Source organism: Myotis yumanensis, unplaced genomic scaffold (genome assembly GCF_028538775.1).
Source record: "Myotis yumanensis isolate MYYU_CA2020_CCGP unplaced genomic scaffold, mMyoYum1.0.hap1 SCAF_10, whole genome shotgun sequence".
Classification (NCBI taxonomy): domain Eukaryota; kingdom Metazoa; phylum Chordata; class Mammalia; order Chiroptera; family Vespertilionidae; genus Myotis; species Myotis yumanensis.
This window is the reverse complement of record NW_027223761.1, coordinates 71,437,010-71,452,454: the sequence shown is the minus strand read 5'-3', so window position 1 is coordinate 71,452,454 and position 15,445 is coordinate 71,437,010. Positions and strand designations below refer to the sequence as shown.

General features: G+C 44.0%; 1 protein-coding gene across 1 annotated transcript in view; it reads right to left on the bottom strand.

Annotated features, from left to right (window-relative positions):
- Window positions 1–12,405, bottom strand: part of EXPH5 (exophilin 5) — a 75,318-nt gene extending 62,913 nt beyond the window's left edge. The window contains exon 1 of the mRNA XM_070425966.1: window positions 12,120–12,405. Within this exon, the coding sequence (XP_070282067.1) occupies window positions 12,120–12,238 (119 nt within the window). The 5' untranslated portion in view covers window positions 12,239–12,405. The remainder of the gene's footprint in view (window positions 1–12,119) is intronic.
- Window positions 12,406–15,445: the final 3,040 nt, after the last annotated feature.

Genomic DNA, 15,445 nt, shown 5'->3' with positions numbered 1-15,445 from the left:
TGGCGAGCACAGTGGCGGTGGCGGGAGCCTCTCTCGCCTCCACTGCAGGCGGGTGGTAAGGAGCGAGGGGTCCCGGACTGCTAGAGCCCCAGACTGCGAGAGGGATCCTGGACTGTGAGAGGATGCAGGCCCGGCTGAGGGACCCTCTCCCCACACCCCACACCCCGTGCATGAATTCATGTACCAGGCCTCTAGTATTTAAGAATTACATATACTAGTATTTTAAAGGAAAATTCCCCTTTTGAGAATTTTCTGACAGGGAAGCAGGGAAGGCAGTGAGAAAATGCAGAATCTAAAGGATGACAGGAAAAGACAACAGGGATGGAAGAGAAAGGAGGAGGACAGCAATGGTCTCTCCCCGGCTCTGCTCTGTGCAGCTGGGAGACAACCCTACAAGCCGCATTTCCCCAGGCTCTCACTACTGCTCGGCTGCTTCCAGCCGGCTTCAGCCAGGCATGGTCAGGAGATTTGTGGGCAAGAAGAAGGGAAAAGTCAGACTGTTTCTCCTCCTCCCCCTGCCTCATGGAGGACTTCTTAGTAGTTAGTGATTGTCTCTCCAAATCCCCAAGCGAGCCTGCCACGGTCCCAGTTTCTCTTGGGGGATCCGTGCCTGTGGACTTGGGTAACACCACCTGCTCCCTTTTCCTTTCCAGCGGGCGGAGTGCTAGAGCTGGCTTGTACTGACTCACAAGAGCAGGCTGGTAAATATTTAGGAATTTGGCAAGCTGGTTGTTAAACTGTTGCTAGCATCAAATTGGCCCATGCTAAAATCAGGGCTTTTTTCCTCGGGGAGAGCCAGTTACCAGCGCAGCATTGCCTCCAGGCCTCCTGCTGCTGCCAGTCTCTAGTTTTCTCACTCCCAATTGGTTTCTCTGCCTCTTTTTATTACCATGTAACCTATTCCCTGCACTAAATTCTGTTTTAAATAGCGAGTAGTTTCTGTGTTCATGGTGGGACCCTGATTACTATACAAACAATGAGCTCCTAAAGAGCTTTAATATGCTTTTATTGATTTCAGAGAGCAAGGGAAGGGGAGAGAGAGAAACATCAATGATGAAAATCATTGTTCAGCTGCCTCCTGCACTCCCCCTACTGGGGATCGAGCCCACAGCCCGAGCATGTGCCCTGACTGGGAATCAAACGTGATCTCCTGGTTTCCGGGTCGATGCTCAACCATTGAGCCACACCGGCCGGGCAGAAAAAAAACAAACCCATACTGAGACTCTGTATCAGTGTTGGTTGCCTTCTAGAATCCATGCCCTCCAGGTGCCTCCTCCTTTCTAGTTTTGTTGTGGGCAAAAAAGTGTTCATTCCCATGGGGTGGGTCATGATTGGTCTAAGCTTAGCATTTGAATCCTTTTTTGCTCAATTCCCTTGCAGTGAAGGGTGGCCTGAAGACCTGGTTCTGGTCAATGAAATGTGAGGGGACATCTATTGGGATGGCCTCTGGAGAAGCTATTACTTCAGTAATAAAAGGGACAGAGGCAGTTGGCTCAATCCGGTCCCCTTTCTCCTTGCCTTGAACGTGGATGTGCTGTTTGGAGGCGTTGCAGACATCTTGCATTGCCAATACACCATGCTGATTGACAGCCTCCACACTACACCAGTCTGCAATTGCACACTTCCAGATGTCTTTTTATGTCAGAAAAGTTTATCCCCAGTTTGTAGAAGCCATGATTTGATCTGTTATTCGTGACAAGAAGCAACCCAAATACAAATCTTCAAACATAAATGGGCAAAGTTATGAATAGACAATTCATAAATCATGAAATGTAAATGAGTAGTAAACACATCAAAAACTTTAAGGTCATTATAACCATTTTTAGAAATTAAACCAGTATAAGAATCTTTTTTTCTTTAACCTACAAAATTAGATTTTAAAAGCATAATAAAACCATCAAGTGCTGAGAAGGGTGTGGCAAAATAGAGGCTTCCCACATTGCCAGTCCAGGTGCCACTTGGTAGAACAATTTCGGAAAGCAATTTGGTAACATGCAACAAGAACTTAGAAAATATTTACATTATAAACTAACGATTTGACTTTGTGGAATTTACCCTAAGGAGACAATTTCAGTTGAATTAAGGATGTGAGCACAAAGGTTTGTCACAGATTATTTAGCATACCAATACAAAGAAAAAAAATCAAGATGGCTAAAATACTGGAATGGTTAATTAAATTATAAAATACATGCAAGAGAATAGTATGCAGCCACAAAATTATGCTGACTAGGAGTCAATTTGGAAAGGTTATTTTTATGTTAGATGCTACATAAATAAACATATACACTGTATAAAGTGAATGTGGATGAAAATAGTTTAATGTTCCTAATAAGTTAAACAGAATTACTGAATGTCATAGTAATTCCATTCCTGGGTATGTACCCAAAAGAAGCCCAAACAATCCTTATAGATGAATATTCATAGCATCACTATTCACAACAGCAAACAGGTGAAAACAACCCAAATGTTCACCAACAGAAGGATGGATAAGCAAACTGTGGTATCTACACACAATGGAATATTATTCAGTCATAAAAAGAAAGGAAGTACGGATCCATGCTACAAGGTAGGTAAACCTCAAAAGCATTATGCTAAGGAAAGCAGACACAAAAAGGTTCCATATCCATTTATATGAAACATCCAGAATAGGTAAATCCAGAGAGACAGAAAGCAGATTGGTGGCCACCAGCAACTGAGGGGAGGTGGGAATGGAGAGGCACCGTTGAATGGGTTTTGTTTTAGGGTGATGAAAGTGTTTCTAGCCTTGTGCCCCTTTATCCTAATACCACTTGTTAAAAAAATACCCTTAATTGAATTGCCGGTGTATCTTTGTAAAAAAAATCAATTGGAGATATTTTGGGGGTCTATTTCTGGACTAAATTCTGTTCCATTAATTATATGTCTTTCCCTTCACAAATACCATGCTCAATTGACTTTATAGGAAGTCTTAAAATCAAGTAACATAATTCTTCCAATTTTATTCTTTTTCAAAATTATTTTGCCTATTCAGTTCGTTTTTTCATAAAAATTTTAAATTCAGATTTCTAATTGTTCATAGCTAGTATATGGAAACACAGTAGATTCTGGTATATTGATTTTGTATTCTACCACTTTGCTAAATTCACTTACTAGTTCTGGGATTTTTTCTTTTCGGTAGATTTTCTTGGGGGATTGTCTTTCCTTCTTTTTTTAAATATTTTTTTTTATTGATTTCAGAGAAGAAGGGAGAGGGAGAGAGAGATAGAAACATCAATAATGAGAGAGAATCATTGATCAGCTGCCTCCTGCACTCCCCACACTGGAGATTTAGCCAGAAACCTGGGCATGTGCCCTGACTGGGAATTGAACCTTGACCTCCTGGTTCATAGGTTGACACTCAACCACTGAGCCACACTGGCCAGGGCCTTGCTGAGATTTTTTAAATAATGAATGCATGTTCAATTCTGTCAAATGCTTTTGTTGTTGTTGTTAATCCTCACCTGAGTATATTTTTCCATTGATATTTAGAGAGAGTAGAAGGGAGGGGCAGAGACAGAGAGGGAGAAACATTGATGTGAGAGAAACACATCAATTGGTTGCCTCCCGCACATGCCCCAACCAGGGCCAGGGATTGAGCCTGCAACTGAGGTATGTGCCCTGCCCTTGACTGCAATCGAACACGGGACCCTTCAGTCCGTGGGCCAATGCTCTTTCCACTGAGCCAAACCGGTCAAGGGCTGTCAAGCGCTTTTTTTGCATTAATTATTGTGATCATGTGTTTTTCTGCTTTACTGTAGACAATTGATATAATGGTTTACAGTAATTTATTTTAAAATATTGAACCAGCCTTGCTCTTAAGGGTTAAATTGTATCCTCCAAAAATGTTTATATATGGGAGTCCAAACTCCCAGTACCTCAGAATATGAACTTACTTGGAGACCGGGTCTTTACAGAGGTAATCAACTTAAAACGAGGTCTTTAGGATGGGCTCTAATCCAATATGACTGATGTCCTTACAAAAAAGGGAACATTCGGACACAGAGACAGACACCCACGCAGGGAGAGTTATGTGAAGACTGGAGTTATGCTGCCACCGCCGAGGAACTACCAGAAGCTGGGAGACATGCCTGAAACAGTCTCTTCCCAAGTGTCTGCGAGGGAGGCTGGCCTCCCTGACTCCTGAGAACAGACCTGGAGAGCAGAGCAAGCTTGCCAGGTGACCATCCCTCCCAACAGCGGCCCCCGCCCCGCTCCCTTCCCCACAGCCCTCGTTCTCCTTCACCTGATGTGCAATGCCTTATTTTAAAGTTGAGACCAAGGCTAATTTGATATAAATGTAAAACTCCCCATTTCTTTGGGGAGTTTGGTCCTTGCAGCCCACTTTCCTCTTTCATTATTAGAAAGTCTAACACAGTGGAATGAGGAAGCTGGCTCCTGAGATATGCTAAGGTGATATTTTAAATCAAGCCTTTAAATAGCGCCACTGGCAATGCCAATAAGGAAACATTCCTGAGAAGGAGAGGAAGGTGAGCCTGCGGCTCTCAGATATCACAGTCTGTGCAAATAACTAAGTGCAGCAAAACAGACTCGAATCGCCTTAGCAAAGCTCTCAGCTGCTGCTTCTCAGCTTTAAGGCCCAAGTATGCTAACAGGAGGAACAATATTTCTGACTAACCTTCGCCTGAACTTCTTTGTCCTTCATGTGGTTTCTCCAGATCTTTCATTTCCTTTGTATTCCCTTACAGAAGTTAAGATCCATTTAATTAGGAATTGAGTACGACTAGGCTCCCCATCCCTTACAACCCTTGACCACAATCAATGTACAGAAACCAACCTAGCCATGACTACATTACTGTTACTAAAACACTATAAAGAAAAGGGCAGCAAAACATTCAAGTATTTTTTAAAAACAAATTATTTCAAAAGTATGTGTGAAAGTTAAAAAGGCAAACATCTTGCATTTCTTTATTGTCAAAAGAAATGGTCAGCATTTAAAAAATTAGCTCATGGTCAATTAGAAATAGCAAGAGTTTTGTAGTGAGAAGAGGTCAGGGTTGGCTCTGTTACAAGTTGTGGGGGTGATCACTTTAACTTCTTCATACTTCATTGTGGGAGGCAGTACAGCACAGGGATTAAGTGCACATGGAGTTCACAGATCCAATACTTCCTGGCAGCTTTTTAAAAATTGATTGGGGGGGGGGGGGGGAGAGAGTGTGAGAGAGAAACATTGAGTTGCTGTTCCACTTATTTATGCATTCACTGGCTGATTCTTGTATGTGCCCTAGCTGGGGATTAAACCCACAACCTTGGCATTGGGACGATGCTCGAACTGAGCTACCCGGCCAGGGTTTCCTAGCAGTATTATCTCAATCAAGTTACATATCCTCTCTAAGCTTCCTCTGTGGAATGGAAATTTAAAATAACAACAACAACAACCCTTAACTCATTAGGCTGTTGTGAATTAAATGAGATAATGCATATGAAGAGTTTAACACAGAGCCAAGTGTCAATAAGTATTAACTATTATTACTGTTATTATTAGCTTTACAAAAAGGTAAAAATACCTGCTTTATCAGATTATGATGAGGATAAAAGAAAATAAAAAAAAAAGCTAAGAGAGTTATAATGTCACAAAGCCTAACAAGGACACTCTCTCCAACCCTGGGATATGGAACTGTGATCTAGTAGTTCTGCCGGGAGCCGGTCCATCCTTGCTGCTTGACACAGTCGCTGCAGGAAAGACATCTGCACAGCATATGTTTCAAGGGACCTGGCATATATAGCATATTGTTCTTAATATGTTTGCTCTCTTTAGCGCCATGTGTTTTAACCAAGGTCACCTCTCCGAGAAAGGTTGTTTCCCCAGGTGGGGATCTTTCCCTGAGGTTAGGGAGGGGATACAACCCCTTAATTAAGTGCCAGGCGGGTAGTTAAGCTACATAATCTTTACTCCCTGGAATGGAGATAAGAAACACCCTAACCTTTGTAATAGAAATTGACAGGATTAAAATCGGCTGGTATAAATATGGATGTAACAAGACAATAAACATCAGATCCTGATCAGTTCCTAACCAGAACTCCGACCAGAACTTTGGCTGGAGATCCTGGCTAGAGGTCCTGACTAGGCTGCTGATCAACTGAAGGCTGTCTTCGTGTCATTCCTTCTTCGCCGACTCCGTCCACACCTTTGGGGACCCCTGGACCCGCTGGGATTGGACCCCAGCATAGTTCCATGTGTATTGCCCACGGAGACCAACCCACAGGAGTAAGTAGGCAGGAGAAGGTGTCTGAGAGAAAGATCTCCCCTTGGTTTAAAGGAATTGACTAAATTGGATATTACTGGAAAGTGCAGACACCCCAGAGATCCATGTTCGTCTCAGACCTTGTTACATTAGGTACACTCAAGCCTCCAGAACTGACTCCCAGGCAGTTCTCAGGGCCCCCTCCTCAGGCCACAGGGCTACCGGAGGAGAAGCTACATTGATAAGGACACCTTCACCTTGCAGGATTTATCACCAACCACAGCGCGAAGCCATCGGGGCAGAATCCATTTCTTTTTTTCTCTGCTGTATGCTCACAGGGTCTGGCATCTGATGTTTCCTGAAAGTCTGTCTCTCAGCCAGAGGCAGATTCACAGGCTGGGAGAGGAGGGAGCAGGCGGGAAGCTTAGGAGAGACCGGAGACCTGTGCACCTGGCTTCCAATCCCTCTAGGACGCGGTAGCTTCCACCAGCTTCCACCCACTTCACCGCTTTGGTTCTGCAGTCCCTCTGAGGACTGCGCCACAGCTCAAGGACACCAGTGAAATCATTCACAGACAACTAAGTTCCGGGAAACCCTCCTGGGCTGCAATCCTGCCAGTGAGCAAAGATAGGCCAAATCTGGACATGCCATTTGTCAACGGGACTACGTCAGGCTCTGTAACATCTTATACTTAAACGTTTTTGACACACTAATATCTCTTCTGTGAGCTGATATAATCTCTTGGTACTTTCCATATCAGTTACATTTATGGGATGTGGGTGGGTGGGAGTGGGGGTGATAGGTAGGTAGTTGTGTTTTCCAAAGACTTGTAGAAAGTAAGACACTTTTCAGAATCGATAAATAGGGATTCAAATTCTCAGCCATTTTTCTTCATGGTGGCTAGAACCACTGACTGTATAAGGCCTGAGAAGTAACGCCTAGGTGAATACCTCCAGGAAAAAATCCTGTCCACAATCCAACAAGAAGTGGAACTGTCAGGTTGGATTTTGAATGGCAATTTCTATCTCCTTAACTGGCTCTGAGAATATTTCTATAGCACGAATCTTACACTCACACAAGAGAATAAATGTAACACAGAGATTATAGTGCATGACAGGGTTCCAAGGAAGGAGAAATCTTGTATGATTGGGCAGAGGATGTGTGAAGTACACAGGAAGGCAAAACAGAGTCAGAAGTGAGGAGAGAAGTGAGGGACAGCAGAAGCCCTTGACTTGAGCCAGTGCAGGTCATTAATTCCTGTATTTATTGGAGGCCTATTACATGCAAACTCCTTGGTTGTCCCTGGTGTCCCCTGTCCTCTAAGCCATGAAATCCTATGCCTTCCCCTCATCTGCCTTCCCAGAGCCTCCAAGGTGGCATGTGCCCAGCATGAACCCCTGCCTGGCCTGCAGGCCTCCTCTCCCTCAGGCCTGACTTTCTATCTTGGCAGTGCTGGGCTTGAGGACGGGAGACAGGCTCTCCCAGCTGTCAGGGCAAGCCCCTGCCTTTCGTAAACATTTACTGAATGGCCCAGGCCAGTGTGGCTCAGTTGGTTAAGCATCGCCCCATGCACTGAGAGGTTGCCAGTTCAATTCCTGGCCAGGGCATATGCCCAGGTGGATTCAGTTGTCTGGTTAGGGTGTGTGTCCCTGGTCGGAGTGTGTGTCTCTGTTCAGGGAATGTGGGAGGCAACCGATCAGATAATTCTCTCTCTTTCTGTCCCTTCCTCTCTCTCTAAAATCAATAAAAACATATTTTTTTAAAAAAAGCAAACATTTACTGAATGTTCACCATGTGCCAGAAGCTGCATCAAGTCCTAGAGATTCATCAAAAGGCACAGGTTTTTGCTCATTTTCTTCCAGATGCTGAGCACATGCATAGATGTCCTGAAGAAAGTGCAATGATAGCATCGGCGTTATTCTGTGTTCTGCTTTTTCACCAAACAAGGCCACATTTGCATCTTCCCCACAGTTTTATACACAATAAGCTTGAGGTCGCTAAACAACAACCAAGGTAGTCAGGAATATAGAACTACAATATCACACCGGGTGAGATATAATTATCTCCTCACTATGCTCTATTGGACATTTAGATTTGAAATTTCCAACTATATTGCTATTATAGGAAATACTGCAATAAATATCTGAGACTATATTTCTTGTTTTTCCTCTACTAACTTATTTCCTCAGGAAAATATATGGTATAGTGGAAAAATATAGGCTTTGAAGCTAGACAGATTTAGGCTCCAAATCTAGCTCTGCCACTTATGAATTATGTGACCTTGGGCAAGTTCCTTAACCTTGCTAACTTTCAGTTTCCCTTCTACACAAAGTCATTAATTAATAACACTCACCCCAAGGGATGGTTGTGGGGATTATTCAATGCTGATGGGTAAAATAGTTTTGAGATTGATCTGGGATCAAATTCTGGCTCTCTCACTTAACTTGGACAAGATAATCTTTGTAAGTTGTTTCCTTCTCTGTGAAATGAAAGTTAAAGTGTGTACCTAATGCAGTTATTTGGAGGATTAATGAAATATAGATAGCATGTTTAGTACTGTGCCTAGTATACAGTAAGAGACCAATAAATACTGTTATTTTTTATCGTAGTAATTACTATTATTATATAAGAAGGAAGCACTGAATAAATGTTGGTGTGGCCATTTTCTCCTCCCTAATCTCCTACTAATGAAAAATATCCAAGAATTGGACAACTGGGTCAAGGGTAAGGCATTATGTACAGGTATCGCTTTACAGTTCACCAAAAGGATTGTATTCAATTTACAATGCCACTAACAATAGGCTGAATCTATCCATTTCACTGCAACCCCACACTAATTTTTTATGTTATTTTTAAAGGTGCAACATGTTATCTTGTAGTTACTTCCATTTTCATTTCTTCATTACTGTGAGGGTGAATGTTTTCCTGTAATATTTTTGTTTACTGTTTGGATATCTTCTAGTATGAATGATTTGTTTCTACCTTTTGCCTATCATTTTGAATGTTGGTGTTTTTTCTTAAAAATTTGAATAAACTTTATATATTAAAAACATTATAATATTTAATGCAAATATTTTCCTAGGAAGCTGGAGCCAGATGAGGTCCGGGACCAATGAGGAGAGAACAGGGGAAAGTACTGTGTGTTCAGGATCCTTTCTTAAATGGGGCTGTCTGCCGTCTCTGCTTGAACTCAACTATTCTCACTCCTTTAACATTCGTTGCTGGACATCTCTGGCCCTGCATGACACTGTAGTTCTACAAAACGTTTTTTCCTGGTTGTCTTGTAGACTCCTCAAGCCCAGCACAGCTATCAATAACTGAAATCATCAGCTGTCCCCCAACCAGCAAACTTCCCAAACTTCCTCATTTGGTCCCTTATTATCCTAGCCAAGACATCTTGAGACTGTTTTCACTGTAGTAAAAAGGCCTCCCAGAGTCTCAAATAATAATCTTGAATTATAAGTCACATGTTCTGACTTTTGATTTGGAAAATATGATGATCATACATATCAGGAAAATAAGCAGAAGAGGCGGCCAAGTTGACACGTTATCTCAGGCCTTCTCTGCATGCCAGTACCTGCTATTAAAACCGATGCACATGGGTTGGTAAGCAGAACAATCCCATGGAGACTGCTAACCAGCGACAGGTATTTGGTAGTGGGATCCAGGCATTGGCCAGGGAAAAGAATACACTAGATATAATTCCCTTGAGCATTTGGCCCAAGTGCCTACTTTCCTTAAATTTTTTATATTTAATATATTTGTATATACATATACATATTTAATATAAAATATATTTTTAAAATCGGGGTAATTATTTTTAATACTTTAATAGTTAACGGTATTAATTTTTCTATTGATGTTTCAGTTAGGATAGGCGTGCCATGAAATCAGCAAATGTGTTTTAGCCTTCCTGCTGAGGCCTTCCTGCTTAGCCCATGGCCTTTGCCACTTATGTGTAGTTGCAGTTCCCACTAACGTCAGCTGACATGACCACCAAAACCTGCTATAGAGTAAACACAAGGCAAGCATCAGGTTAACTATAGAAAGTCAAAATTCCGTTGAATCAAAATTAAAATAAAGGATATTACTATTTCTTTAAAAATATGTTTTTATTGATTTTAGAGAGATAGGAAGGGAGAGAGAGAGAGAAACATTGATGTGAGAGAGAAACATCGATTGGCTGCTTTCTGCATGTGCCTGTTGGGGATGGAGCCCAAAACCCAGGTATATGCCCTGACCAGGAATCCAACCCATGACCTTTCAGTGCAACCAACTGAGCCACATGGGCCAGGGCAACATTACTGTTTCTAAGACTATATAGTTCATGAGAAGCCACATTGGTAATATCCAAAATGGAAGCTCCCCTCCCTCCCGCTAGTTCCCAATTCTCCCCTCAATTTCCCCGAATACATCGCACTGGATAACTTAAGCCCCATCCTCTGCAGAGACAAGAAACACTTCCAAGAACACACACTGAGAGCAACAACACTTTCTTATTGCTTTCGGACTATGTGTTGAAGACAAACTGCATGCAGTTCTAAAGTTCTTTTCAAGGTTGGGTGTGCCTGTGTATAGTGCACGTCCATATGTGTAGGTACATGCACGTGGGTGTGTGGGTGGGGACAAACTGTGTTCATGAGGAAACACTTAAACACTGTCTGAGGAAATGATGGGGTGTATTTTTTGAAAGGCAAAGTATGATGGTGTGAAAAACACATCTTCAAACTTCAACTATTCATTTATCCCCACAGGAGCCAGTGGAAAAGGAAAGATGGGGCTTCAGGCCCAGGGTATTCTAACTATTTTCACAACAAAGACCAGCTAGGGGTTCCCTATGTGAAGAATATCTTTGGGGAGATGGGCAGTGAGAAAACTGATAAGAGGTGGAAATCTAGAACTCACCTCACCACCACCACCAACAACAAATATCACTCACAAACAGAGCAGCTTCCCAAATCCCAGTCGCTGCCACATGCTTTTGGGGCTGAGAGTGAATTCCTTTCCACAGTCAACTGAGCAGGCTTTGGGTGGTCTATTCCCGCACCAGTTCCAGGATTTAACCCACACTCCCCCAACAGAAAAACTGGTTAATTTACCTCCCAGGTTGTAAACTCTTGATTTCATTCCCTCACCTCCAGCACCGCACAGTAAGGTCAAGGGTGAAATTCCCGGGCAACTTCCCCATAGCACCACCAGCAAGGAGCCCCACCCATCCCAGCCTACTCGCGCATCCCAGTCCCAGCCCGGTTCACTCCGGACAGTTTGGCAAGTTCCCGGAGCTCCAGCCCTTGGGGTGGGGAATCATTTCGCCTCCGGTGAGAGGTCAGCCCTCCCTGGCCCCGCTGACCTTCTGCGTGGGGCGGGGAAAGGTGTTTCTGCGACCGAGAGAGTGTTGGGAGAGGAGCACCTGGGTGCGCGCGGCCAGGATTCCGCTCCACGCGGCGCAGCGCCCTTGTCCCATTTCACCCGCCGGCCCGGCCCGTCCCGGTCCTGACAGCCGATCGAGGCGCTGCAGAGGGCGCGCTCCGCCGGGACCCCCAGCGGCGGGTCCCACCCCCGGGTCCTGGCGGAGGCGGGGCAGCTGCGCTGGACCCACTCGGAGAGAAGCGCCCCGGAGTATGAGGCGCTAGCAAGGCGAGGGCAGGGGCGCTCCCCACCCCGCGGGACCCGAGCCCGTCTGGGATGCTGTGTGCAGAAACAGCACCATCCAGGCACCCCAAAGTCCTTAAGGGAAAACCTCACTGCAGATTTGCCCCGGCAGGTGCGCACCTGGGGATGCTGCGCGTCTGAGGACCCCAGACAGGTGTCCCGGGAAAGCTCCGCGCCTCCCTCCCCCACGCCCGGGCCGCCGCGGGACGCAGGTCCAGGGAAAAAGAGAACGCATCGGCTTTGTACCTGATTCTGTCCTTCTCTGCCCTCTGCAGCTCCTCATTTCTTTCCAGCACCTGAAGGATCTTCCTGGCTTCGTCGTCATTTAGGAAACTAAAATCAAATCCCCGCGGAACGTTCGTCATTTTCTCTGGGTCGTGCGTGAGTTACCCTTAAGCTCCTTGGCGCCTCCAGTTACGATGACATCTTTCGAGCTACAGAAGACGTGGTCCCATAGCCAATAAGTCTGTCCCTTTGAAAATCTACAACCACAAACTTAGGGAACAGCCCACACCTACGGGGCTCATTTTGACACCACCTGAACGACAAGTTTGTCTCCACCTACCCAACCGAGGTGCCAGATGAACGGCTACAGGGAGAGAGGGAACCAATCCCGCTCCCAAGGGGCGGGCCCTTTCTCATCCCCTCCCCCCCCCCCCCCCCCATCCTGTTTGCTAAACTAACAAACCTACTTACTTCTGCTGTTAAGTGAGGCTGAGGCTTAAGTGTTGGCTCCAAAGTATTTGTTTTGGCTGTTGCTGTTTGCTCTCAGAACTTGAGCTGGATTAATAGGAGGGCAAAGGAAAGAGGTTCGCCATGAAGCTTTCTTTTCAGTAAAGGGCCCATTGGAAGTAGAATTGCCTGTAGGCGCCTTAAAGGGGCTGAAGGAAGATTAGTTACCCTATTTTAAAGGCAGGAAAGGGCTGAACTCTTTATAAGTCTCCGTGAGCAGACCAGGCCCAAGGGCTGAATTTAAAGCATCCTTGGAAATAAATTTTTTTTGCCAAGCCTCTCATCCTTCAGATGCCCCCCCCCCCCCCATCCGATTGCCCCACAAAAGTCATTTTCAGATTTTAGGAAAGAAACAACATAAAACTGTTTATGGCGTTTTAGGAGAAAGCCCTGAGGCAAAGAATAATAGGAAGCACCTGTTTGTAGCTTTCTGTAAGATTTGATTATCTTAGCCCTGCCTGGTGTGGCTCATTCGGTTGAGTGTCCTCCCATGCACCCCAGGTTTCTGGGCCTGATCCCTGTAGGGGACCTGCAGAAGTCAGCCGACCCACGTATCTCTCTCACATGGACTTCTCTCCCTCCTTCCCCCCTTCCCTCTCTCCCTCCTTTTCACTCTCTAAAAATCAATGGAAAAAATATCCTCAGATGAGGATTAACAACAACAACAAAGTCCAAAAAGCATCAACCAGTAAAAAGACTGAGAAATTTGCCTTCAATAAAAATTTTTTTTAAAAAGATTTGATCGTCTTAATAAGAGAAGTAATACAAGTGCCACTTTCAAATACCTAATCCTCTGACTAAAGCCAAATGTAATCCTATGAAACCACAGAAACAGGTTTTCTTAGAAAGTAGTATTCAAAGATATGATGGCACTTTCTAAACACATTCATATTGATATTTTAAAATTATCAAGTCTTTTCCAGAAAATGTTGTTTCTTTTGCTTCACCCTCCACACAAAAACAAACTTGGTCAGATCAACTTCCCTGCCCAAGGCCTCAGTTTGGCCACTTCTTATGTAGTGGTGATGTCACAAAATCATGGTGTCAAAAATGGCTACTTATGTTTTGGCCTCTGGGTCCTCTACTCACCTTGAGCAACATTGTTTAAGACATATGTAGGTAGGTAGCCATTCAAATAATTTTCAGTGGGTGTTTGTTATTTCTCTGCAGCAGGAATCAATTCAGTTCATCAATGTTGTACAACACTCACATTCCTTTATACATAGTCTCTGTGTTAATGATGTTGGATTAGGAATGTGCATTTCCCCCCACCCCCATTCATTAGTGTGTTCATTTATTCAGCATGCGTGTAGGACTTTTTAATGTGAGCACTGGTAGACTTTTATCTTGTCCCTGTCCTCGGGATATCAGTGAATTGATTTTAACTAATGTGTACTGGTGCCTACTGTTTGCAGGCATTGTACACTGTGAAGAAGTTAGTCCTTGTATTTAGGAAGTTTATAGTACAGTGGGGGAGATAACACAAAAAGCAAAATCACTACACTGCAAAGAAGAATACAATAGAGACATAAAGAAGGTCCTACTGGAGCACAGAAAGAAGCTGGTTCCCGCTGAGTGGATGAGAGGGAGGAGGACAGGGCATTTGGGTCGCAACATCAAAGGTCAGCTTTCAACAGAAGAATGGAGGGTGCTGAGAGGAGATGTGTGAGTCAATCCAGGCAAGGCAGCTTTACACGCCAGGAATCTTCTCATATTCTTTCAACTCCCCTGACTATTAGCCAAAGTGAACAAAAACTTGGAAGCTAGAAAATATAAGGACATATTCAGGAATTGGTAAGTGATCTGTTTTTGCTAGAGTATACATTGTCAATAGGGAAGATATTGCCCCTAATGAAGCAAAAATTGGTTCTTGGTGGTTGAAAACATCTTACTTTTGAATATAAAATATAGAACATAAACGTGTATAATGCATAAACAGATATACACTAGTATATTGGTGGCATTAACATTTCGTAAGAGGGGTGATTAAGAAAAATATCCTCGAGCCCTAGCTGGTTTGGCTCAGTGGATAGAGCGTCAGCCTGTGGACTGAAGTGTCCCAGGTTTGATTCCAGTCAAGGGCACATGGCTGGGTCTCAGGCTTGATGCCCAGTGGGGGACATGCAGGAGGTGGCCAATTAATGATTCTCTCTCATCACTGATGTTTCTATCTCTCTTTCCCTCTCCCTTCCTCTCTGAAATCAATAAAAAAAATATTTTTTAAAAAAAGAAAATGATAGACACATACTTCTTTAAAAAAAAAAAAATCTCCGGAAGGCTCCTTAGGGGGACGGTAATGAAAATGAGGTTGAGAAACACCGGGCTAGGGCATAGGGCATATGAAGAGTAAACAAGGCTGAGACCCAACTATGATTACTAGGCTAAGGAATCTGGACGCCAGGTGTAAGCAATAAGGCATCAACACAGGGTTTGAGGATGACAATGATGTCGTTGAAATGGAGCAATGGGAAGATGACTGTGGCAGCAGGAAATAGGAAGAGTAGAGTGAGGATGATGGCAAGGATACCGTTGTGCTGGAATGCCGATGTAGGAGAAAGGTCAAAGAGGACCTAAACTAAAGCAGTGGAAGTGGGAATAGCAAAGAGGGTTGGAGTCCAAAGATATTGGCTGGCTGGACTTGGTAACGCATTTGATATGAGGGTTAAAGAAGGAGTCACAAAGATGATGCAGGTTTTTAAGAGAAGTGCCTGAAAGTAACCTATCTGATGACACAAGAAGCATATGGTTTGTAAAGAGATCGCGAGTTCAGTTTTAGACATAAAGAGATTGAGGTACCTGCAATTTATGGAGACACTCAGCAAAAGTGAGAATGTGAGGCT